The sequence below is a fragment of the Saccopteryx bilineata genome, chromosome 2, assembly GCF_036850765.1.
Source record: "Saccopteryx bilineata isolate mSacBil1 chromosome 2, mSacBil1_pri_phased_curated, whole genome shotgun sequence".
Taxonomy (NCBI): Eukaryota; Metazoa; Chordata; class Mammalia; order Chiroptera; family Emballonuridae; genus Saccopteryx; species Saccopteryx bilineata.
In genome coordinates, this window is record NC_089491.1 from 332,629,454 (window position 1) to 332,656,941 (window position 27,488).

General features: G+C 41.8%; 1 protein-coding gene across 1 annotated transcript in view; it reads left to right on the forward strand.

The window, feature by feature from the left end:
- The window catches only part of SND1 (staphylococcal nuclease and tudor domain containing 1), a 445,599-nt gene that overhangs the window by 152,259 nt on the left and 265,852 nt on the right, over nt 1–27,488 (forward strand). Inside the window, exon 11 of the mRNA XM_066262225.1 lies at nt 23,938–24,027. Within this exon, the coding sequence (XP_066118322.1) occupies nt 23,938–24,027 (90 nt within the window). The remainder of the gene's footprint in view (nt 1–23,937; nt 24,028–27,488) is intronic.

The window sequence follows — 27,488 nt, forward strand, 5'->3', positions numbered from 1 at the left end:
GAAATTCTGGCTGCCTTAATAGCCCAAGCAACGCAGCATATTTATTTAGACCTGGGACCTTTCTATGCCTTTTGCTTTCTAAGCATGTGCAGAAGAAAATAAAACAATTTTGGTTTCTACCTTCATATCTACTTGTGTTAGGAAAGATGTCTAAAAAAAATGTGAGGGACATTTCCAGGACGCGGCCTGGTGCCTGGAGCACAGCCGTTTGTGTGATTTGTTGACATCATTTGTTTTTCTTCTCTGTTTTCTTTTTTGATTATACTTCAAGGCCTAAGATTCGCTACATTCCAACTTAAGGTTTTGAGGCTAAATTTGGTAAAAATCCAGCTATAAAGGGTGTCTGTTTCAGAGCCCTATCATTTGCTGTTGAATTTTATTTTAAATTGATCACTGAATTTTAGGAATACGTGATGTCTTCTTAATGGCTCCTTGAACAAAATACATTGTTCAGTTAGATAAGTAAATGTAATTGCCTGGGTTACTGAGCATGACTCACTTAAAATGTCATTTGGAACAATTTCTCTGTCCACCCTTTGTTCACTGGATATCCTGCTGGTCTCTAGTACTGGAGCTTGCACAAGAGTGAAACCTCGGAGACCTGGGTTTGGGTAACAGCTCAATACAAGAACTATGGGTCTCTTTCTGCTTTTCCTTTGATCTGTTTTTTGTTTTACTTTCATCCTTTGCTGTGGGTTCTTAGTCGCCTGTTTATTTTTTTCTTAGAAAAGTGTGAGCATCTGAGTTAAACTATAAGGAATTTTGGAATGACTCAGTGGATACAATGTCATGTACATAACCGTATGGGTTGTCTGAATAAGAAGCCCCTTTATGATAGGCCCAAATTTGCATATTTGCTTTTATTTCTCCACCATAACTCTAAGGGCGCACCTCTGGTACACAGTGTAAGCTTCCCATCATTGTCATGCATCCATCTGCTCACTGGAACACTTTCTGCTTACTCCTCTACCCCTGCCACTCATAATTCTTAAGTTACAGCCTCAGTGTGGGACGGGGAGGGATAATGTGTTGTTGTCATTGAACACCATATACGGCTGTTGGAAAAGTGGGGTGAAGGAAGCAAAGCCATCCTTTTTTTCTTCATCCCTATGTCCTCTGGACAGTAGACAGAAAAATCTTTTATCACACAATCATAATTTCTTTTTCTGTAATAAATTTTAAACAGTATTACTTGATTTCAGTTTGGATTAACTGTTTGTGGATCAGTATCAAAAATACAGTGTGTCCGTAAAATCATGGTGCACTTTTGACGGGTCACAGGAAAGCAACAAAAGACGATAGAAATGTGAAATCTGCACCAAAAAAAAAAGGAAAACTCTCCCAGTTTCATACCTATTCAGTGCAGTTCGATGTGGGTTCATGCACAGATTTTTTAGGGCTCCTTAGGTAGCTATCCGGTATAGCCTTTACAGACTCGTCACTGACTGATGGCCTATCAGAACGAGGTTTCTCCACCAAACTGCTGGTTTCCTTCAACTGCTTATCCCACCGAGTAATGTTATTCCTGTGTGGTGGCGTTTCATTATAAACGCACCGATATTCACATTGCACTTTGGTCACGGATTCGAATTTAGCGAGCCACAGAACACGCTGAACTTTCCTCTGTACCATCCACATTTCGACTGTCATGGCCGTGGGCTGCTCCACTGTATACACGGTGTTATGTCATCATCTGTGCATGCGCACATGCTGCCACATCATCCTACAGAAACTGGGAGGGTTTTCCTTTTATTTGCTGCAGATTTCACATTTCTATCATCTTTTATTGCTTTTCTGTGACCAGTCAGAAGTGCACCATGACTTTATGGACACACTGTAGATAGGACAGCCTGACCAGGCGGTGGCGCAGTGGATAGAACGTCAGACTGGGATGCCGAGGACCCAGGTTCGAAACCCTGAGGTCACCGGCTTGAGCACGGACTCATCTGGTTTGAGCAAGGATCACTAGCTTGAGCCCAAGGTCGCTGACTTGAGCAAGGGGTTACTCGGTCTGCTGTAGCCCCCCAGTCAAGGCACATATGAGAAAGCAATCAATGAACAACTAAGGAGCCGCAACAAAGAATTGATGCTTCTCATCTCTCTCCCTTCCTGTCCGTTTGTCCTTATCTGTCCCTCTCTCTGACTCTCTCTGTCTCTGTCACAAAAAAAGAAAGAAAAAGAAAAAGAGATAGGACAAAGTGATGTAATTTACCAACTCTGAACACATCATCATTTGGGAATTAAGTGTGTTCTTTGAAAATGATCTCAGGCAAAAAAAAGTTGACTGCTAAAACCTGTAATTTAAATACACCCTGCAGATTAAGATAGATTAAATTATAATGTTCCATCTGTTCAAAATGCATATGATGGGGACCTATTATATTTCAATTTTGATTTTGTAGGTTAAGTAGAAGGTCTAGAAAGGCTGGAAAGATTTAAGGGGCCAATGGAGCTACTAGGATTATAGGGTGGTGGTGCTGATGGTAATGGTAGTGGTGGTGGTGGTGGTGGTGGTGGTGGTGGTGGTGGTGGAGATGATGGTCGAGGTGATGGTGGTGGTGTTAGTGGAGGAAGTGATGGTGGAGGTAATGGTGGTGGTGATGGTGGTGGTGATGGAGGAGTAGGTGATGGTGATGGTGGTGGTGATGGTGGAGGAGGAGGAGGTTAAGGTGATGGTGGTGGTGGTGGTGGAGGAGGAGGAGGTGGTGGTGATGGTGGTGGTGGTGGTGGTGGAGGAGGAGGTGATGGTGATGGTGATGGTGGTGGAAGGTGTGGCAGGGCAGTTTCATATCAGTGCCTCATTGGAATCTAGTTCTGTCTGCCATTTCTAGGTTTTTTTTATAGTAATATTGATCAGTTGCCTTCTGATTTTAAAGGGTATGTGACTTTCTTGATGAAAATTGTTTATTCATTTGAGTGCTTTGAGAAACTATTGGTTACTGTTGATGTTTTAATGTCTACTTTTGAAATTTGGCTTTGCTTCTTTTCTCTTTGTTCTTCCTTTCCTGACTCCCTAGCTCCCAATTTGGATTAAAACTTAAACAGCTTAGGCCTAAAAGACACAAGACATTTACACAATTGCAGATTTATTGCCTTTGAATTTTTAAAAATGAACTTTAAAGGTTCCTTTTACATTTTTAAGATTTCCAAGTAGTGACATATCTGTGCAGACTGACAATTATGTTGGGGGAAGGGCGGGCAGAAGAATTACACTCATCAAAACATTTTCTCCGAAGAGCTATCTTCTGTTTCCTTCTGTGACCTGATTTAATGAAGATATTTCCACCTCAAAGAATGATCTCAAGAATACCACATAGTCTCATTATTAGAAGAAATGGGTGCCGCTTTGAAGTTCTCAATGCCCTTGCTGGAATGTGAATGTTACAACATGGCACATTTTCAAGGAATCATAGGGAATTGACCCATTTTATGTAACATTTACAGACTGATGGGCATTTAGAGCTAGAAGGAACATCATTTAGATTATCACTTTTTTTTTTTTTTTGTTAACTGAGGAAGAAATGGAAGCCCAGAGAGATTAAGTAATTTTATTCAACAAACATTAATTGAGCGTGCACCATATGTCAGATTCAATACTAATGCTGGGGGCTACAGAGATGAATAAGTTTAAGTTCCTGTTGGAGATAAACACACATTTCTCAGATCATACATACAGTTTGTAATTAGCAGGTCAGGAAGTAGAATATTTATGAATTATTCATAATAAAATCTTTCTATATTGATATGCCAAAAATTATGTCAACCTTCTGCCTATTACCCAACCTTTAATTTATTAAACTGTTTAATGATGATTTTAACTTATTTATTTGCTTTTAGAACAAAATCCAGCACCTTTCCTTTTCTTTTTTTTTTTTTTCTTTTTTTGTGACAGAGACAGAGTCAGAGAGAGGGACAGATAGGGACAGACAGGAAGGAAGAGAGATGAGAAACGTCAATTCTTTGTTGCAGCTCCTTAGTTTTTCATTGATTGATTTCTCATATGTGCCTTGACAGTGGGGCTACAGCAGACTGAGTGACTCCTTTCTCGAGCCAGCAACCTTGAGCTCAAGCTGGTGAGCTTTGTTCAAACCAGATGAGCCCGCGCTCAAGCTGGCAACCTCGGGGTCGCGAACCTGGGTCCTTGGCATCCCAGTGCAACACTCTATCCACTGCGCCACCACCTGGTCAGGTCCAGCACCTTTCCTTAATACTTCTTTTGCCTATCATGGTTTCTTGGAAGGTTAGTGTATACCAGCCACCTACATTTTATCAACTCGTCAGCCCACTAATATCTGTTCCCAATGGCTCCTGCTGAAGTTATTGCCACTTTTACTAGGCACATTTCAGTCCTTACTGTGACTGCTTTGAATGTGTTGACTCTTGTCATGCCTTCTAAAAACTGGATCATTGATGTCCTTGTTCCCCTACCTCTGTTCTCTTTTCCTTCCCCTTAGAGTTTCAGCTACTTACTTCCTCTTCCCCAAATGGGCCGCACTTTTGCACATCTTTGTAGCAGTTGGTCATCCTTCAAGCCAGACTTGGCTAAAATATCTCCTCGTGAGGCATATATATTTGACCTTTTCAAGATCTTAGGCACTTCATCTCTCTGCTCTTCTTACAGCACCTGTGCAGATTTCCCAGTCCCGAAATTCTGTGGTCTGTATGTCAAGCTTCTCCTTGCCTTGAGAACAGGTACAGTTTTCTCTAGCAACTGGCACATGATAGTGTTTTTTTAAATGTAGTTTAACGCAGAAGACCTGTCACTAGCTCAGGCCACGCTGCCGTCTCCTCCCCAGCAGCTTATCCCTTCTTCTCTCTCCCCAGCTCTCTGCTGGGTTCTGTGGGCCAGCTAGTGCATTGCTGCCAAGGAACAGTCCGTGGTGACTCACTGTTACAGGTAGATTTATAGTTCTTTCAATTGTCAGTGTATTAATTCAGTTACGAAACTTAAACATACCCCTTAGTTACACACAAATCAATTGCAAGAACTTTTTAAAAATTCATAAATTATACATGTATAAACTTGAGCCCATCCCTTGTCTGATTAAACCCTAGTTCATAACTAGTGTGAGACAAGTAACTGAAAAAAATTATTTTACAGCTAAATTAAGAGGATTTTCCAGTTCTTGCTATTGTAGCAAATATCCTACATAGTGAGTGATATTGTTTTCATACTTAATCCTAACCTAAGCATGTGCTGTTTAGAGGTGCTGGGTGGCACCTCATCCTGCAAAAGACAATTTCTGCCTTGAAAGAAGTACAGTTGGCTGAGCTAAAAAATAAGCATGTGTATTGGCTTTCGCAAGTGCCTTGTTATGTGGCTATGAAGCTGATCGTTTGCTTAGCCAAAATGTTTTTTTCTTGTTTCTCCTTTTCCTTTGGTTTGCTAACCCTTCATCCTTTGCTGTACACTTGTCCTTGATTAAAATTAGATCAATAAAACTAAATCAAGGTAAAAGATGAATTTCCTTAGTAGTGTAAGAGACCATATGTTATAATTAAACTGATCAGAAGGAAATATTAGATGGGGTTTTTTGTTTGTTTTATTTTTACTTACAGGTTTAAAAAATTTTTTTTATTAGGACTGATAAAAAGAATTGTATGGACTGTACTTATTTTTTGAAATTATGGAGGCACTGATGTGGATTTTTAAGTTGGTGGTTCTGAATTTTGTGTGTGTTTCTCCCCCCCCCCCCCCCAACCTCCTGGTTTTGGGTCATGTTCAAATCTGTAAGATTTATTAGATAAACATTCTGTTAGCTAAGAGGCAAAATGTCCTGGCTTCTCATTAGCGGTGACCCTGTGTAGTTTTCTTGCATTCAGCAACATTTTCTAGGAGCCGCCCAGCATTCTCGTCATCTAGTGGTGAGGCGGTGCTGGGCTTCTGGGTGAGAAGGTCACCTTGTGCACATTTCCCGAGGGGCTGCTTTGTAGGAAACGCTCAGGTCAGCTGAGTTTGGTTTCTTCTCGCATGGGAACTGCACTCCTATAGGTCAAGGAGCTTAGTGCTTGGAAGAAGGGAAATGAGTCTTCTGTGCTGCGCTGTTAGAGGGCATCGTGGAAGATTTGTGTGCCTTGTAATAGAATCCAGTGGCCATGGGTTTTGGAATCGGTTAAATTATAGTTCAACTTGTGCTCCTGCCATTTTCTGCTGGTGTGGCCTAAATTACACCACACCTCTTTTCCGTCATCTGTGAAAATAGAATATTTGCTTACTCTGTTGAAGTGGTTTTGTGTGTGTGTGTGTGTGTGTGTGTGTGTGTGTGTGTGTTTGTTTGTTTTGTATTTTTCTGAAGCTGGAAATGGGGAGGCAGTCAGACAGACTCCCACATGTGCCCTACCGGGATCCACCCGGCATGCCCACCTCGGGGCAATGCTCCGCCCATCTGGGTCGTTACTCTGTTTGCGACCAGAGCCATTCTAGTGCCTGAGGCAGAGGCCATGGAGCCATCCTCAGCGCCTCGGCTGCAGGAGGGGAAGAGAGAGACAGAGAGGAAGAAGAGGGGGAGGGTGGAGAAGCACATGGGTGCTTCTCCTGTGTGCCCTGGCCTGGAATCGAACCCAGGACTCCTGCCCGCCAGGCCGACGCTCTACCACTGAGCCAACCGGCCAGGGCCTGTTGAAGTGTTTTGAAGATTAAATAAGTACAGTGGGATTTAAAAAGATAAAATACTCTTTATTTACATCCTTCTTTATGCAGTGTAAACGTATACACATTTTAGGTTTTACTTTTCCATCCTTACCACGACCCCTACTGCAGAAACCATGAATATAGCCTCTTTATGGTTGACCTCTATATGGTTCACTCCTCATAAGAGAGTTCAACCACGTGTCAGGTAGAAAAGAACTTAAAGTTCATTTCTCTTATTGTTTCGCTGTATGTATTATAGACTTCATAGATTAGACATGTATTAGCTTGAATGTCATCTGTTTAGTGTAGATGCATTGGGAGTGGGACTCAAACCTTTGAGCTGATGTGTATGTATCTTTGAGTTGGAGGAGTAACTTTTAAAAAACAGTATTGATTTTAGAGAGAGAAAGGGGGGGGAGAGAGAGACTGAACCTTTTGTTGTTCCACTTATTTATACATTCATTGGTTGATTCTTGTATGTGCCCTGACCGGGGATCAAACCCACAACCTTGGTGTATTGGGACAACGCCCTACCCAGCCAGGAATTGGAGTAGTAGTCGCTTTATAGAGCTGGGACCCAGACCTTACAGGAGGGGCTGTCAGGAGTTTTGTTCTGGTGAAACTGAGCAGGTATGATGAGATATTTCCTGGGAGTGTGGGGAAAACTCTTCCAGCGAGCTGGAATCAGTTCTACTACTGGAATGCACTGCCATTGCTGGGGGCAGAGCGGCATTGCTCCAGAGAAGCTGACAGGAGTAAGGAGTGTCTCTCTCCTTCCTGTCCATCCTCCCTCTCTCACCCTACTGGCAGGGCCTAACAGGAACCAGCTGGTGAAGCAGAAACACGGTTGGCAGTCTTCCCACCGTAGCATCACAAACTGGAATTTTAAAAGGGTGAGGTTTGAAACTGAGCGACAGTAGCTTTATAACTGGCACCAATGCCGGGTCTAACTGACTTCGTCTCGACGAGCTTCCCAGGAGCGGGTGGCTTTGGTGGGTATGCACTACATGTTGAAATTAATTGACCTTTTCAGGTGTGTAGGCGACTGAGTGTGGAACCAGATGTGAGTGAAAGGCCAGTGGGCAGGCTGTCACTTCTTGCTTCGTTAATAGTACAAAGCCAAGTGATAGAAAGGAGCATGGGCTCCAGGGCCAGACAGATCTTTTCTGGGATTTTTTTGCTCTGACACGTGTTATCTTGGGAATGTTATTTCTTTGGACACCTGACTTCCCAGTTGAGTAAAGCTAATCATTTCAGCTTTATTGTTTATTGTGGGGATTAGAAATAATATGCCAGGCACATAGTAGGTACTCAAATGGTAGTGATGTTATTTTGCTTTATAAGGAATTTAGAATGGAGCCAACTCTTTGTCTTAGGGACTTAGAGGCCATCAATAGGAAAGGTAAGTGTGCAGTTGTCACCATGGGATGGTGATGTGATTGACATAAAAATGTTGTTAAGTAGACACGATTAAAGCTTCTTTCATGGCCAGAAGAACAGGGAGACTTAGAGTGACATAACATTATGCCGAAGCTGAAACTGCACTCACAGATGAAGGCCCATGTCTCAAGTCTCCTGTTGTTGTCTTAGGAACAAACAGCTATGGATGACAACCACTGTTGCAGAGTGAGAAGTTCCCTACTCATGCCCGCCTGTCCCCACTCTCACCTGACTCTTCTGGGGGTCTGGTTACTTGCCTACTTGTTCACTGGGTGCAAACACCTGGAACAGAACAGCTCCTAATACATTCTTGAGTGTGTTTATTTCAGGTGGAGTAAAGGGATGGGCTCATTCCCAAGAGCAGTCCCAGGCTTCAGCCCTGTCCAGGTCCCTTTCTGCAGTTGGACAGAGCATATCATGTACATATAATGAAATTGCCTTACCAGCTGGGTGTGGTAGCGGAATGTCTGTGCTGTTCATTGTGCTGGTGACTTCATTTGCTCCTATTTCTCCAAGGTAGAAGTGGGTGATAAATGTTGCAGTTTTCTGATTGATGACAAAGGAGGCTATACGATTAAAGGGAGTCATCTTGGTTCTGTAGGATTAGAATGAAACCTGTCCTGAAAAGGTACAGGCCTAGTTTTACTGAATATTTAAACACAGGCTGAGAGTACTTTAAATTTGGTGGATAAAATATGTGACACTGGGCCTGGCAGCCTGATTTAGACCTTGGAGTGATGCAACTGGCAAGGCAGAAGCTTGGTGTCTAGAGGGAGACCTTTCTGCCGTGCACTTACATAATTCAGTCTCATTTTTGGAAATGCACCACAATTTATTGCACAAATTTGACTGGAAATCTGGCTCAATTGAAAGTTCCACTGGCACCAGCTAAATAATGGTGTCATATCCAGCATCATTTTCCCTTCTGTGTTGTTCCAGGAAGAAACTTTAATAATAATTATTTTTTTAATATGGTAAAGAAGGGAAGGCATTCACAAAGAAGCATTTCTCTAACAAAATGATATTATCCTCTGAATGGGCTCACCCGATCCTGCTGTGTGGTATGGAGAAAATTGGTTTCCTATTGTAAGAGATTTATTGTCTCTTCCTCTCGTTCTTTCCTCCTCTCCTAGAACTGTGGGAGGGCTCATGGCACATCACCCTGCTGGATGGGTTTCATCTGGCTCCAAGCCTGTGCTTTAAGTAACAGGCTCGCCTCTTCTGAGGGCACTGGCTCTCCATTTTTAGCCTGGGGATGAAGGGTACAAAATGTGGGAGAAGATTTCTCCATTACTAGAAAACATGATCTGGGGCCAACTGGTTAATTACGAGCTTCCAGTGAAAAGGAAAGGAGTGCGGTACCAGGGCAGAGCTGGTTGTGATGTCCTGGTCCCCACTGGCTCCTGGTTTCTGCTTCCTCGCAAACCGCCAGGCCGGCCCTGCCCTTGAAAGCTCTCCCTGCTCCATCGTTTCTTAAACTCTGGTTTCTTATGTGTCGATTTTTCTGTGTCCTGTCCAAGGAAGGCGTTTTCCATGTTCACATCGATTCATGCTTGCAATCGATCTTCAGAACTATTAGCTCAGTAGAAAGAGGCCCTACTAGAGAGACGCTAATTATTTTTTTATTTTCTCTCTGCTTCATTTCCTCATTTGAACAGCGTGGGAGGAGTGCGCCGGTCAGCAGAACCTCACACCTGTTAGTGTTGTTGCAGATTTGTCTTCCCGGAATGAAGGGCAGGCTCTGTGGTCCTTCACTGTCTTTTCTTCTGTGCTCCCATCTGAACTTCTTAACCACAGAAAATACCACCCCAGCAAGTGCCCTTGCTCAGGCTTGGTTTCATCTCAAATTCTGAAGTGGTTTTGGGGGGTGCTGGTACCTCTGGTCGCATATTAGGAAATTGTTCGCCTTTTTATTGTAGCTTACTATCATTTATTTCAGTGTTGAACTGTCACACTTGATATTTTTAGAGCATGATCAGTTCAGCATTACTTAAACTCTGAATGGTATTATACGTGCTCCGTAAGGATATCTGATGACTGTTAGCTAATGAGAGATCGAGGGTGTATTTTTTCAAAGATTGTAGTGGGATTTATTATGTCACACTTGTAGACAGAACAGTAGAAAGACTAGAAGATTGTTTTAAAGTCTTAGCCAGGTCAGAAGAGAACACACTATTTGGAATTTGTAAATTTGGGTTTTTCCTAACACAATACAGTGAAACTACCAAGAGTACTACTTTAGCATCACTGCTTACAAATAGCCTATATTTTACAGTTGTACAGTGAGATAACCTAGTTTAGAACCATTTAATCATTTTCAGTAATATACACATCTTTGTATAGTATAGAATCGTATCTGGCAATAGCAGCTGGAAGATCGACACATTAGAAATAGTACAGTCAAGCCTGACCAGGTGGTGGCGCAGTGTCGGCCTGGGACGCAGAGGAGGCAGATTTGAAACCCCAAGGTCACCAGTTTGAGCATGGGCTCATCTGGTTTGAGCAAGGCTCACCAGCCTGAGCCCAAGGTCACTGGCTTGAGCAAGGGGTCACTCACTCTAGTGTAGCCCCCCCAGTCAAGGCTCATATGAGAAAGCAATCACTGAGAAACTAAGGTGCCGCAACAAAGAATTGATGCTTCTCATCTCTCTCCCGTCCAGTCTGTCTGTTCCTCTCTGTCTCTCTCTCTGTCACAAAAAAAAAAAAAAAAAAAAAAAAAAAAATAGCACAGTCAACTAGTGCTATCTATATAAGTGGCGTTCATTAGATGAATTTGCTAACAGTGGTGTGACCTACAGTCATATTCCACCCCCCACCTTTGTTTTGATTCACTTTTGTATTTACCAACCAGTTCCATTAAAATAAATCACAATCAAAAGTGTCTTGAGTTTAAAAAATATTTTAGATAAGCCTTTTTGTATTTTTTGTTTTATTCTTTCAGTGTGGTTGTATTTTCTAGGAATATGGCCTATGCTAGGTGCTTTCTAGGTATTATAAAGATCTTTTTTCTCTCAGATCTTCCCTCTTGTGGTCTTGTAGGAAAGATAAGAGCTATATAAAGTAATTAAATTACGATAATACAAGGCAGAAAGTGATTAGTGCTGTAACTTTGGCTTATGTCTTCTGTCTCTTGACATTTTAGCTCTTGTTAACATCCATGTTAGATATTGTAAAACTTAACTCAAATATGTAGCTTTGCTTCTTGGTAACACTCAAAGTGTAGTTAGTTTTCCCATGGCATTTATGTCACCTTAAATGTTACTTGAATGTGAAGTTAGAGTTACCTTAATTTTTACCAGTATATTTAGTCCTTTTCTTATTTTTACAGTGTTTTAAAATAATTTTGCCTGCTCTTCACAGCAAAGTCTTATATAATGCCAGGTAGTTCTTCTTTTTAATATGTCACTATGAAATTATTCTAGGTAAACAAACCTGGTTTGACATTTAAGTATCAATAACGTGAAATTTACATCCTCAACAGAATAAAGATAAAAAGCAAATAATCTCAAAGATGTCAAAAAATATGTTTGCTTAGAATTCAGTATTCATTCATGACGATGTTAGCAAACTAGACAACAAGAGGGAAATCTTAGGTAGAGTGGAACTTTAACTGTTTGTTAGTTGATTGATACTAAGTTGTGATAACTGAAATCACATACACCATAAGTGTGCAAAAGGAGGGCTATTTGTTAGTACATCCTATGTGAAGTCAGTAGGTATTTTGCATATAAATGATGTTAATGCCAGGTAATTCTAAAGTTGCTGATTCTTGGGAGGAAACAGAGAGCAGCAGCAGCCAGGATTATCGTTCAGAGCTCTGGTTTCTGGTCTGTTGGTCAGCGGCAGTGCTCAGGGGAATGTTGGTGAGCCTCCTCTTTCTTTGGCCTGGAGGTCTGAGTAGTTGTGCTGTTTATTTTACTCTTTGTACTTTGCCTGCAGAACTGTTGGTAGCCAAGTGAAGGGACCCCATATGGTTTGCTACTTGGATAATCATTTTGGAGCCCTTCGAACCTTTACAGTATTTTGTCTTTAAATCTTTTAAATCTTAACAGGGTCTTTGGAGGAAACATGATGCTTGGCCGCCTTCTTCCCTATTCTTACTGCATCAGAGCAACATCAGCCAGTACTTCTGGAAATGCTCTTGGTTGGCTAATGTAATTGAGTAGAAGCACAATCCCAGAGTCAGAGTCTCCTGGGCCCCCCTGCCCCCTGACATGATGGTCTTGAAAATGGAACTTTAGTTTTGGGCTGTGGAACGTAATCATATGCTGTGCACTGCAGATGACAGGCAAGTCCCTTCAAGGACATGAGGCTGCCTAAACCAGCTCCGCTCCTTTCCCTCTTTGGATACTGTGAAACACCTCTCCTCCCGGCCGGCTGTCAGGAGACATTGTACCTGGGACTGATCTTGGACTCGCCACTTCTTTCCTGAAGGCTAGTCTAGGTCTGGAGCACTGATTTTCAACCTTGTGTCTGAAGGATTTTAAAACATGCAGTACCTGACTATTTAGTTGGGGCACTGACCTCTTTTCCCTTAGATTGTCAAATAAAAAAAATGACAGCAGCCAACACAAGAATGGCTGTCCAGTGTGAATGACTTGAAATTATACCTATTTTTTTCTTGTCAGATCAGCAAAATATGCATTTTTCTATGTGCCACATATTTTTAGTAATTAGTTCATATATGCCATGAGATGAAAGGTTGAACATTGTGGATCCAGGCGCTGGGCGGCTGTGGTGGCACTGCTGTTCCTGGGCATGGTTGGCTTTCTCCCTTGAAATTCAGATTCCACATTGTCTTCTTGTGGTTGAACTTGAGGAATGTTTGGAACTCCTGTTTTGCTACTCTTATTAGAATGTTTCCAGTTCTTTTTTTGTATAGAAGTTGAAAGGGTATTTTTAATTACCTGAAGCTATCTATATATGCAGAGATAAACCTGAATTCCCCAGTTGTTGCTTACTTTGTTTTTATTTAACTATTTTTATATTAATCAAGCTCCTCTTTGTTGCTTTCTGACTTTTATTCCCCATTTTTTTTAAAGTTTTAAATTAAAAATTTTTTTTTTATATTTTATTTATTAATTTTTAGAGAGAGAGGAGAGAGAGAGAGAGAAGGGGAGGGAGGAGCAGGAAGCATCAACTCCCATATGTGCCTTGACCGGGCAAGCCCAAGGTTTCGAACCGGCAACCTCAGTGTTCCAGGTCGACGCTTTATCCCACTGCGCCACCACAGGTCAGGCTAAAGTTTTAAATTAAATTTAATGGGGTGACATTGATCCATAAGAGTATGTAGGTTTCAGGTAAACATCTCTATAGCATTTGAACTGTTGATTTTGTATGTGCCCATCACCCGGTCTCATCATTTTCTGTCGTTGTATATTTGTCCCTCTTTACTCCCCCCTCCCATTCCTCTTTCTTTTTAACCCTTTGAACCCCCTTTTCTTTATTCCCATTGCTTTAAGTGGGACCACGTGCTGAAATGGGGCTCAGCAGCATTTCTCAAAGTGTGGCTACTTATTAAAAATGCAGAATGGTGGAAATCACACTGGATCTCTCCTGAATCAGAAGATCTGGTGTGAGCCTGGCAGTCTGCATGTTTACAAGCTCCCGGGTGATTCTCAGACACGCTGAAACCTGACAAGGCCTGACAGGTTCCGATTGCATTCAGGCAGGAAGAGGAGAGGACAGCGTCTGGCTCCCAAAGCAGCCGTGGCCTCTGGGATAGCTCAGATCAAATCCCAGCTCTACCTTCACTTGTTACATGACAAGAGGCCCATCACTTAACCTTTCAGCCTTACTTTTCTTGCTGTAAAATGGGAATCATAATCCTTAACAGCCATGCATGTGGGATCGCTGTCTGCCGTAAGCCAACTTTGGGAGGATTGTTATTGGGTGGGTGGGTGGGGGGGTTTCCTACCCTCATAGGGTCCCTGTCTGGGTCTGGAAACTAAACTGACAAAAATTACCAGGACAAAAGCATACACATGTAGTTCATGTAAATTTTATGTGACGGGAGCCTCCATAAGAAATGGAGACTGGAAGAAACAGACTTGAGGATTTTATGCTAGGTCTGGCCGAAAGCAGGCAGGCCTGTAGAAATAAGAAATAAGTAGGTCAGAGAGGATGAGGGAAGTGCAGGAAACTGGAGAAGACTAAGCAAGACTTAGCAAGGCCTGTCGGTTCGAATTCTTCACAGTGTCCCTTCCTCTTTGGAAGTAGGGATGGTCCTTTCCCGTAGGTATAGGGAGGACATCTTTCACACAAGGCTTAGAGTATGACCTGTTTTAGGGGACATTGTAGGAGATCAGAATGGCCATCCCGCTTCTGCGTTTTTTAAAAACTCCTGCAGGTTGGGCCCTACCCTTAACAATAGCAATTATTATTATACCTTAAATTCTAGTGCTATTAGATCCTTAAACATGGGATCAGCAAGGTCAAATACTGTAGGGTTGTCAGAAAAATCTAGAAATTTGAGGGTCTTATAAAAGCAGTGAATCACACTTTAGGGGTCTGGTACCTTGCATAATCATGAAGCAGGAAGTCCAGCCCCCTTCCATTCTCATGCTGGTGAAGTTTTATAACATTTCAGTGCTTTTTTAATTTTATTTTTCAATTTGATTTCGGTTTCTGTCTTGTTCTTTTTTTTACACTCTGTCTTTGCTTTCTGGCGATATTTAGGAACTGTATTGCATTGTTGTGAATTTGTGGTTTATCCAGACCGTGTCTCTTTAATAGGTTCTATTGATTTTTTTAAAAAAATTTTATTTTAGATTATTGTGTTAACATGGATTCACTTGTTCCACTGAGTATAACATCCTCACCCACCACCCCCATGTCCCTATTTATAACCCCTTTGCCTCCCTCCCCCCTTCCCTCTGAGATTTGCTGTTCTGTCAACTTTTACTTACTTATTTATTTATTTATTTATATTTGGTGACAAAGACACACAGAGAGACAGAGACAGGGACAGGTAGGGACAGACAGGCAAGCAGGGAGAGAGATGAGAAGCATGAATTCTTTGTTGCAGCTCCTTAGTCTCCTTGGTTGTTCATTGATTGCTTTCTCATATGCGCCTTGATCAGGGTGGGGGGGTACAGCAGAGTGAGTGACCCCCTTGCTCAAGCCAGTAACCCTGGGCTCAAGCCAGGGACCTTGGGGCCATGTCTGTGATCCCACACTTAAGCCAATGACCCCCGCGCTCAAGTTGGTGCGCCCATGGTCAAGCCGGATGAGCCCGCGCTCAAGCAGACGACCTTGAGGTTTCAAACCTGAGTCCTCTGCACCCCAGTTTGACACTCGATCCACTGTGCCACCACCTGGTCAGGCGTTGTCCTGTTGACTTTTAAGACTTTTTTTTTTTTTTTTTTAGTTAGTTGGGAGAATGAAATAGAGCTAATTGGAAAATAATTCTCGGGGAAATATTTGGATATATGAATCTTCTTCATGGTGGTTTAGGGATAGTGGTGCAAGACATCTTCCATTTGGCCAAGGCAGTTACAGTTTTGAACCTTTTCCCAGCTGCTGACTATAGCTTTTTAGTTGTCCACCTATCTTTTGTAAAAATGTTCTACTGTGAGTATTAAGGATCATAAAATAGTGGCTACTTCTGTGGATTCTGTCTCCTGCCTGCCAAAGGAATTGAAAAGTCCTTGATTGTAAATATGCTCAAGCCATGTGGTAATGTTTCTATTTTTAAGTCTATAATTCAAATGGAAATCACAGCCTTTGTTTATTAAAATAGCATGTGTGGTAGGGCAACTGGGACTGGCCCATTACATACTATTTGAAGTTTTCTCTTTTAATCTGATCGCCTCTATTCTTATTTTAATTCAATAGTGAGTTTTAAGATCTTAGAGTACAATTCCGCCTGGCTACTTTAATACATTATAGTTTGAGTCTTCTTTAAAAACAAAAATCAAATTTGTTTTTGACCCTGGTGATTTGAGAGAACTTTTGTAGATAAGTTTGTAGATAATTTTATAGATAAATTATTCCTTTCTGCTTCTTGGAAGTATATATCAATGAAAGAATATCCTTTTTAAAAATTTTTTTCAGAGGAAAAAAAGGGATTTAATGCTTTTTTTTTTTTCAAATTATAAGAGAAAGTTTATTTAGAAAGTTACAGAGGTAGCAGAAGTGAGCCAGCTGGGCTGCGTGGGCTCAGGAAACAAGTCACAAAAACAAAAGAAGGGCCCTTGGAGCTCAGGAGGGAGAAAGGCAAAGGTAATGTGGCTGGCGAGGAAGAAGAGGGTTTAGGAAGGGGGCGTGCATGCACCAGGAATTGAATGCACCTTTTATGAGGAAAACAACAACCAGTTATTCTACTGCAGGGAAGAATACAAGTATTTTAAAATTTAAAAAGCTGTTCAAAGTTTGGGGTTTTCTATCCCTAAACATTTTTGGCTTAAAAAATTCAGTGTTATACAATAATATAACAAACACTGTCTTTTCAGCTTTGATATTATACCACATTTGCTTCAGATGCTCTTCTTTCAAAGAGATAAAACAGAGTTGAAAGCCCTGTGTACTCACCCTCAACCCCATTCCTTTCTCGCATACCCTTTCTCTCACTGCCTTTAATTCTATATTCCAGCATTGTAGATCGGTAACATTACCTTTCATTCTACTGTATATTCCAACATTGTTATCCTTTGCTGCTTATGTGGCTCTGTGAATAATGTTTGTTGCTTGCATCTGTTTTTAAATGGAATTTTACTATAACATGCTACAACTTGTTTTTCTTCTCGATACTGTATTTCAGATTTGTTGGTCTAATTCAGCTTTGCTGCCCTGCGGTCTGCTACTCTGTGACTGTGCCATAAACAGTGTTTACATGAATGCTGTTAGACTTGTCTTGCACATGCGAAACTTTTCAAGTGTATAAATCTGTCAGTAGAATTTCCTATTTATACAGCTACAGGTCTTAAATGGTACCAAGTAGCTCCAGGTCAAGATGCCACAGTTTTGAATCGTTTTCTAACCGCATCAGTGGTTAAGGGCACTTCCCATTTTTCTACATTCTCACTTTTGAGAATTTTGCCAATATAATGGATATCCTATAGTATCTCGATATACATTTCCGTGATTATTAATGAAGTTATACCTTTTTTTCATACACAGTGTCCAGTTGGATTTCTGTGAAATGCCTGTTCATACCTTTCACCAATTCTTTTGGATTGTTTTTCTTCTTTTCTAGTTCCTCCTTTCTTTACTGAGTAAATTGAAGTATAATCAGAGGAGAACTTCAGCAACTCACTATATCTACTTAACAGTATCTGCATTACACACACCTCAATATAAATAAATGATTGGTATACTCTTGTCAGGCCCATTAAAGGACATTTCTCTCTCTCTCTCTCTCTCTCTCTCTCTCTCTTTTTTTTGGTGGCAGAGACAGAGTTAGAGGGAGAGACAGAAAGGGAGAGAGATGAGAAACGTCAATTCGTCGTTGCGTCTCCTTAGTTGTTCATTGATTGCTTTCTCATATGTGCCTTGTTCGGGGGGCTACAGCAGACCAAGTGACCCCTTGCTTGAGCCAGCGACCTAGGGTCCAAGCTGGTGAGCTTTCTCAAACCAGATGAGCCCGCGCTCAAGCTGGTGACCTTGGGGTCTCGAACCTGGGTCCTCCACATCCCAGTCTGATGCTCTATCCACTGCCTGGCCATCCCAGTCTGATGCTCTATCCACTGCCTGGTCAGGCTAAAGGACATTTCTTTAGCATTTCTCTCCTCTGCCCTACTTTATCCCTTATTTGCTCTTTACTGGACCATTGCCTGTATTGCTCCCGTCTAGAATAAAAAACAAAAGCACCTCCTCTTCACCCTGTTTCCTTTGCCAGTTGCCACATAATCTCTTCGTACTCATTGTGACAATTTTCAAAAGCATTGTATGTACTAGCTTTCTTCAGTCCTCCTCTTCCTGTTCCCAGTTCTCGTTCAGCCAGGCTTTTGCCCTTGCTGCTCCATCAGAATTACTCTTGTCAAGTTACTAGTGACCCACACTAAGCTTAATCCAACATGCACGTTGTGGTCCTCATCTCACTCGCCTTGCTGCATTTGACACAGTTGGTTATTCCCTCCTCCTGAGTTCGCTTTCTTTTCTCGGCTTAGAGGGCAGAATATTATGCCCTCATTTCATGCTATTTGGCTCCTTCTTGCTCCCTCTCAGTTTCCTCTTGGGATTTCTTCTCTTATTCTTTACCTCTTAAAATTATCATGCTTCAAGTTCTTGGTCCTTTTTAATCTCTTAGGTTTTTAAATACCACTTATATGCCAGCAACACCCAAATATCTATCACCAGTTCAGACCTGTCTTCCAAATTCCACACTTACATGTCCAGCTGCCTGCTAATCTCTCCACTTGAAGTTCAGCATTCCTGTTACTGTGCTCCTGCTCCTACTACACTTCCTTTTGTCTGCTCTGCCTATGCTCTTCCCCATCTTGTTTGATGACCCCACCCATTTTCCCATTTGCTCAGAAGAAAACACTTGGACTTATCCTTTACTCTTCCCTTTCTTTTACACTTCACGTTCTGTTTATCTTCTTTGTAAATATATCTAGATTCTGAGACCGTATTTTCCTCATTGCTGCCTCTTTATTTATTTATTTATTTATTTATTTATTTATTTATTTTTTTTTTTGTATTTTTCTGAAGCTGGAAACGGGGAGAGACAGTCAGACAGACTCCCGCATGTGCCCGACTGGGATCCACCCGGCACGCCCACCAGGGGCTATGCTCTGCCCAACAGGGGGTGATGCTCTGCCCCCCCCCCCCCCCCCCCGTGGCGCCGCTCCTTCGCAACCAGAGCCACTCCAGCGCCTGGGGCAGAGGCCAAGGAGCCATCCCCAGCGCCCGGGCCATCCTTGCTCCAATGGAGCCCTGGCTGCGGGAGGGGAAGAGAGAGACAGAGAGGAAGAAGGGGGTGGGGGTGGAGAAGCAAATGGGCACCTCTCCCATGTGCCCTGGCCGGGAATCGAACCCGGGTCCCCCGCACGCCAGGCCGACGCTCTACTGCTGAGCCAACCGGCCAGGGCCTGCCTCTTCAATGTAATCTACCATCATTCCCTTCCCAGGTTATTGTTATAATCTCATAATTGGTCCCCTTTCCTTTACCCTTTCTTTGCTGTGTCAGTTCTCAACATGGTGGCCAAAGTACATATAGTAATTCTTCTCAATGTTAAGTCAGACCTGTGTCTTTGTCTCCTTCAGCTGTGCCCCTGTATTCTCTGCTGTAGTCACATTGGTGTCTTTGCTGGTCCTTGAATTCACCAGGCATGCCCCTAACTCAAAGCCTTTGTATTGGTTGTTCTCACTGCCTTTCTCCAGATAATTACATCTCGTACCTCCTTTGAGTCTTTGCTAAAATGTGATGTGATCAGGGTAGGCCTCACCGAGGCAATTATGACTGTGTCCCTGCCCCCCTGTTCCCTCTCATTATGCTCTGCCAATATTTTGTCCATTTTACTTATCAGCTACTAAGAGTCTATACTTTAGCCTGTCATTTTATTCATGATATATTTTTCAGTAAAGACTTTTAAAAATATTTTAATGGAGTCACATTTGTCAATTTATTTTTTTCATAGTAGTTTATGTATGCGGCCTTGCTTAAGAATCCTTGCCCTATCCCATGGTCATTAGAATATTTGGATACAGTTTTTTGGCTACTGCATGGGCTCGGTCAAATTAGGCCTGAGTGGGAATTGAAAATAAGGCCTTGATTGGAAATCCCTTCCATTCCTTCCAAACGAGCATTGACTGGAGACCTCATTTTGGCAACTAGTCAAAAATAATCTTCCTATAAAAATGCCAAGTCTGTCTTTAGATGCTGAGATGTGGGCACTGGGCCTCCCTTCCAAATACTGAGAGCTACGGAAGACTGAAGTTATCACTAATGTGAGTCATTGCAGGGCCTGCATACAATGTCATTTCTCAGGATGTACAATGATTACAGCACATATTGGTTTGTGTATTGTTCACCCACTATACAAAGCAAGCATTCTTTTGTTTTTATTTTTTAAAAAATATTCTCATGTAAATTAGAATCTAAACTAGACAGTCCTTTTTAGCAGCAAGATTTAGCTAAGTCCTGTTTTCTCTGAATACATTCTATACTTCAGTTGCCTCTTAGAGATTTCAAAGGCTTTTATGTACCTGGTAATTTGGAGGAATTGCTTTTATTTTATTGTTTCTTAGGGACTTCCAATATCTCTCTTGTAAGATGTTTGCAGATGTCAGTAGCTGCTAGCTCTGAAGGGTTAGAGGAACGCAATCATTCTGTTTTCACCGGTGATATCTTGTTTTTGGCTGTGCTGTTTGTTCCTAGCTTCATGAGAGACATATAATCGGGATCTGATGTTGCCCTGTGTTGTACTGGGATGTTTGTTGCTGTACGATTTGTTTTCTTTCACTCTTTTGAGGGTAATTTGGCTTGGCCCAGTCCTGTTGAGTGACTTAAGGAAAGGATTCTTGTTTAGCCATTTTTACACATTTAAATGTACCTTGTCCCACAATCTGCATTTGAATGCTTGATGGAGCTGCATTTAGCTTTCATTTATTCTTTTGGAGTTTCAGTCAGATTGTGCTGCTGGTGTTTCAGAATAAGAAGGGGAAGGTTCAGGTACGCAGATTCTGTGGCAAATCAAGGCTTTGTAAGGTAAATGTCGATATTTTGTTCAATTCATTTTTTTAAAGTGTTCAGTTAGGCTAGTGTAATCACACAGCAACTCTGTAAATAGTGTCCTCTGTTGCTTGGTGAATATGAATACACTGGCACTTCTTTATTTCTGAGGGCTGATTCTGATAACCATTGATTTTGTGTTTATTAAAAATCCTGTTCATTACTGGCACACAACATCTTCTGTCTAGAAAACTTTCTTACTGTATCATTGAGTGTCATCATAAACTCTCTTTTACGGCTTATCTATTATACTTAGCTCCTCAGTAGTGACCCAGTATTTTCATTTGGCTCTCTGGACGTTTATGAAAATACCTGTAATCCTGTACATCTGCCCTTGTGTTACACATTACTCCCTCTGGCCAGGTAACTCTCATCTGTTCCCTTGTCCTTGTTATTTTCTATAAGAAAACCTCAGTGTTATATTAGTAAAGATTTTCATGTTTAGGGCCATAGCTTACTTATTAGACAGTGGCCATAGTACCCAAGGGCCTTGATCAGTGGTTGGCCATCCATTTGTTTCTTTGTAGAGTATGAGTTCCCACACATGACCTGGGAGAAGGAATAGAGACTCACCTTCATTTCTGAAGGTGCCTCAACTTCCTAGATAGGTATTAGAAGGATGCTGGGCTATTTATTTATTTATTTATTTATTTTAACCAGAAGTAGAAGTCATTTGGATGATGATGAATATGAATCTGAAACACAAAGAATTATCTACATTCTGATAAGAGGTTTGGTGGTATTGATGAACTGAAGTGTTTAAATATGATATGTTCTGGACCCATAGGCTTAGTTAGTGTCTAGGAGGAAACATTTATTTAAGAAAACAAATAATTTGGATGCTTTTTGTATATAGAAAGTATTATGCAGAGAACATCTTGTTTTGTTAGATGGGGAGTAGATAGCAAAGGTAAGGTTAAGTGGACTAACTATTCAGCATTGGGGAAGCAGCAGCTGGCTTCTAGTTAGGAGTAGTCCTTGATTTTCTCCTTTCTCTATGAGGTTTTTTTCAAATATTATCTGGACCATGGAGATTGACAAATCTGTTCCACTATTTGTTGAGTATGTACTGTGAGGGAGGTATTGTACTTGCTTTTGAGGTCTCAGAGATCTGCAGAGAGGGGTAGAATCTTTGTTCATGGAACTTAGGAGCTAGCAGGAGAGACATTGCAGTGATTACACCAGTTGAGCTAGCCAGCCTCTTCCATTTCTTGTACACATGCTCTCATCCTCCCTCACTCCCATCTATTTCATTTTTTAAAATTTATTGATTGATTTTAGAGAGAGGAAGACAGAAACATCTTCCTGTTCCTGTATGTGCCCTGACCAGGGATCAAATCGGCAACTCTGCATAATAGGACAGTGCTCTCACCACCGAGCTATCCATCCAGGGCAACCCCTCCCTCCCAGTTAAAGGCAAACTCCTCTTGATTTCAAATGCCTGTCATCATGATTTAGAATATTGGAGTCTTCCTTTTTTATCTCCTCTATCCATTCTGTAGTCAGTTCCCGTTATTTCATTTCTTAGAAGTGGTTCTCTTATCTCTTATAAGTTCCTATCCATTTCCTGTTCCGTCGCCTTCGTCTAAACCAGGGGTAGTGAACCTTTTTATACCTACCGCCCACTTTTGTATCTCTGTTAGTAGTAAAATTTCCTAACTGTCCACTGGTTCCACAGTAATGGTGATTTATAAAGTAGGGAAGTAACTTTACTTTATAAAATTTATAAAGCAGAGTTACAGCAAGTTAAAGCATGTAATAATAATTACTTACCAAGTACTTTATGTCAGATTTTCTTTTTTTTAATGTTTTTTATTTATTTATTTTACTTTATTTTATTTTATTTTTTTACAGAGACAGAGAGAGAGAGTCAGAGAGAGGGATAGACAGGGACAGACAGACAGGAATGAAGAGATGAGAAGCATCAATCATTAGTTTTTCGTTGCGTGTGGCAACACCTTAGTTGTTCATTGATTGCTTTCTCATATGTGCCTTGACTGTGGGCCTTCAGCAGACCGAGTAACCTCTTGCTTGAGCTAGCGACCTTGGGTTGAAGCTGGTGAGCTTTTGCTCAAACCAGATGAGCCCGCGCTCAAGTTGGTGACCTCGGGGTCTCGAACCTGGGTCCTCTGCATCCCAGTCCAACGGTCTACCCACTGTGCCACCGCCTGGTCAGGCTATGTCATTTTCGCTGTTTGGCAGAATAAATCTTTATGAAACAACTTACTATAGTTAAATCTATCTTTTTATTTATACTTTGGTTGCTCCGCTACCACCCATCATGAAATCTGGAATGCCCACTAGTGGGCGGTAGGGATCAGGTTGACTACCACTGGTCTAAACCCTCTTTCATATTCTCAGAGTCACAGTGCTTAGAGCAATTACGTATTTTTGGAGAACTCTGAGGCCCCTGAGAAGATGAAGGAATAGTGTCTGTTTATATTTATGTGTTTATGTTGAAATACTTTTTATTTCTGCCTCTTGTTTGTTCTGTTTTTTTTTAAATGTTTAATATTCTTCCTAGTCTTTTCCTGTTCTACAAACTCACATGAAGTACCATCTTGTCAATGAAACCTTTCCTGTTGACTTCTTTCCACTTACCTGGATTCTTATAGCAGTTAGTCCCTAGTTTATATCATACAATTTAACACTTATTCAAAACTGCTTTGTGTTGCTATTTCCTATCTGTAGGCTTTCTTCTAATACTCTGTTAAGTTACAAGAATTTTGAATTCATGATTATAACACAGAGAGTGTAATGTAATGGGACTAATAGTTGGTAGGTGCTTAATAAAGGCTTACAGAATAGTAGGACTAGATTTATAGTATATCTATAAATATTTGAAGGGCCCTAATCCTTATTGAGCTTCTGTATCAATACAGTTTAGGTAGGTCTTTCCCTGTTGATTAAACATTTAGGTTGTTTCCAGTTTGAGTCATTATAAACATTTCATTGCTTTCTTTTGAGCCTGTCACAGAAAAAACGTAATCTTATTCATTACGTAAAGCATTTAAACCAAATATTAATCATTTACTGTGTACCTAGCTCTTATTTAATATTTGTGATAGTAAGAGGTAGGGAGCATATCCCACTGCATTCTAGTATCTTATGCTATTGGCTGTGTGCATTTGTGTTTTGTGTTCTTTTGTTTTCCCTTTATTTCTGATGTGCTAATTTTTTTTTCTTTTAGGATAAAAACAAGAAACTACGTCCCCTGTATGACATCCCCTACATGTTTGAAGCCCGGGAATTTCTTCGAAAGAAGCTTATTGGGAAAAAGGTCAGTAATGGCAAACTGGTGGGGATTATTTTAAGCTGGGCCTTTGTGATGGTATCTCAGAGACCAGCAGGTGACACTTCTCCACCAAATCAGGCAGGATTACTTTGATATGTAGAGAGGCATGCCTAGGTATCAGGAAGTGGTACCCCTTGGGAGTGGTTTAAAATTGGGGCCCTGACCACAGTATAATTGCCAAAAGTCTCACGACACATTCCTTTCACGGTCTAGGCTTAATTCCAGTTTCAGTAATTGCGTATTGCCCTGAGCTCCATCACTTGGCTCGCTCGTTTTCTCCAGGCACCTGCGTTAGAAGTCCGTGCTGTGGGATTTGCTGGTGAAGGCAGGTTAGCACTCTCTTCTGCCTCCTCCCACTTCCGGGAGGCAGGTTGGCTGACCAGGAGAAGAGGGGCTCTTCTGCGCTAGCAGCAAGCCTTTGTGGGGAGGTAGTGCGTGCGTGCGTGGTGTTCTGTGGAGCCTTTGGGTGGCACACTGACTGACTGGTCTAGTGCAGCAGCTCAGAGGCCCTAAGAGTGCATTTCCTTATGTACTTAAAGCACAATAAGCTCCAAACAAAACTTGCCATTCTGGGAAGCTGGTCATGAAATTCCGAGTTCCTCCTAAATTTCCTGACCTTCCCACCCTCAGTATCTTTGTGTCCTGGATAAACAAAGGAAATGAATGAGATTGTTCCTTTGGTAATTGAGGGGACTCTGTTCGGGAAGGCTCTGTGATCATCCTTTCCTTACTTCGGTTCAGTGGTGGTTTTTGCAGACAAAGTCATATTTGGGCCAGTTTTTATTTCATCTTCAGAATGGTCAGGACATTTAGCTACGTGTCCAGCCTTAACACATGGAAGCCATATTAACAGTCTTTGCCTAAATGGAGATTTTTTAAACTTTTGGTGATGTGACAGGTTCTGACTTTTGAACTAGTGCCAAAATAGTGTATAATAAGTGTAAATATCCCCAATTTTATTATATACCATAGTCTCTAGAATGATAACTTATAGCAAAAGATTTTGAAGTTGGGCATGATGTGAAATCACTAATTTTGAGGTAAAGAAAGCAAACTGGCCTGACCTGTGGTGGCGCAGTGGATAAAGCGTCGACCTGGAAATGCTGAGGTCGCCGGTTCGAAACCCTGCGCTTGCTTGGTCAAGGCACATATGGGAGTTGATGCTTCCAGCTCCTCCCCCCTTCTCTCTCTGTCTCTCTTCTCTCTCTCCTCTCTAAAATGAATAAATAAAATTAAAAAAAAAAAAAAAAAAAGCAAACTGGATTCCTTAAAATAAGTATGAAATCTCCTCAGGTTCCTGCAGAGAACAAGCTCATTTGTCATCGTATAAACCTTGACAGCACGCTGCATTCATTCATGAAGTGCGGTGCAAATGATGGCTTACAGCCTCTTTCAATTTCTAGGTCTCCTGTTATCTGATCGAATGTCCAACGTCTCTATTTCACCAAGTTGATATCATATCACTCATTTCCTGGCTCATAAACAGCAGCACAGAGACAAATAAGGAATTCCTTTACACGTGTGGATTTTACTGAAATGCATCCAAAACCATACTGAAAGGAGAGGCAGAGCGCATTTGATTGACAAGCAGCCTGTTGTGTGGCGTGTGTGACGGCGTCCACCTGGGTTCTGTGAAGGTTGCAGTCCCCTCATTCCCTTTCATGCCTGGGAACACAGCTCACAGTGATTGCAGAGGCTGCTGAACGGTCCTACGAGGTGGCCCAGGGCTCGGCTCTCAAACATCGTACGCCAGGCCTTTGTAAAGTTCTCTCTCTTGGGATAAAAGGACTGACCTCAAGTGTCAGATACGGTAGCAATTTTTAAGCAATTAGGTTCCTTCTTGGTGGGAGAAGCCTCATTTACTGGTTCCTCTGCATCAGAGCTGATTGGATTCTATTTGTGCTGAGCCCAAGATTTGTCCCCCATGGTGACATTGTATAAATGATGAATACTGCATGCTTGCGTAGAGAGTAGGATGCAGCTCAGCTCTGCTGGGCTGGAACATTCCTGATGTGAACTGCTTTTCCTGACTCACCACCTGAAACCACTTGCCTGTCTTCTGGGGCCATCGGTTGCGACAGCGAACACCCATGTGCTCTTGAGTCTGGGAGCAGGCAGGGCAGTCGCTGCCCCGGGGGTGGCTAGCACATCACCATACGTTTCTGCCAATTCCCTTCAGACCGCTGCAGCTGTTCAGCATGGCACATGGTGATTAAGAGGCACCGAGAGGGAGCATGTGTGTGTGCCCGTGTGCCTGTGTGCACGGAAGCTGATTAGGGCAGCCTGTCACAGCTTAAGCAAGATAATGGAGGTAAAACCATCTTCTCCATTCAGACTATTATTTGAGCATCCCGGACAGTCTATAGTACGATAATTCTGAGCAGTTTCTAGAATGCAGAGATGTAAGATTGAAGGTAAACTGCTAAGATGCTTTGTTAGGTGCAGTGACCCCATATCAGTTATGGAAATTCACTTTGATTCCCTTCCAAGATTTAATTCTGGCTAAATGCCCTGATTAAAGTAACTCTGCACCTTCCTTAATCTTGGTTTTATACTTGTGAATTGGGAATATTACTCGCCTCACCTCTCGTGGGGTTCTTCGGAGAATCTAGGATGATGCTGGTCTTTCTAGACGTCAGTAAGATGTGTTGTTTGGTTTGAAGAATGCTGCTTGCTCTTTTGTATAGAACCCAGTGTAGCTTTACTTTTTTGGTTATGATTTTATTTTATTTTTTCTGGCTCTGGGGTCAAGAAATGTAAGTCAGGATGTAACTGATTTGACTCTCATCAACCCATTTTACAGATTTGGGAGTACCTGGTTAGGTGTGGCACCAGGGTTCCGAGTTCTGCAAAATGAGTTTTTTGCTGCTGGAGAAAGAGAGAGAGAGGGAGAGAGAGAATGTTTTCTCTGGTTGAGGGAGAGGGAGGATACGAGTGGATGCTGGAAGTGTTTCAGAAACTGTAGAAATTGCTCTACTGCCTGGTGGAACACCCTCCCCATCCCCTGTTTACCATCTGCCATCTGTGCTTTCACAAAAATCTTGACTGAGGAATATGCATGGTCTTCACTGCCTTGTGCATTTCTTCTGAGCTCTTCAAGGCCCCAGTAGAGTGGACAAATGGAATCCATGGTGATTTCAACATGTCTTTTAGTTTTCCAGAATGATATCCCAGGTGTGTAAAAATGAGATCGACACCTCCTCAAAGACCCAGGGCTGTCATTGTCTTCCTGTAGCAGAGACAGTTCCTGTGTGTACATATTTTTCCTTAATACTTAGACAAGCCAGCCTATGGAAAGCAATTTTGTGTGCCTGTCATTTTTTTTCTCAGTGGAATAACATAATAATAACTGGCAAGTTCATTGGGAATTTTCCCTGCTATCTCATAGAATCTCTAAAGCAGTGGCCCCCAACCCCTGGGCCGCGGACTGGTACCGGTCCGTGGGC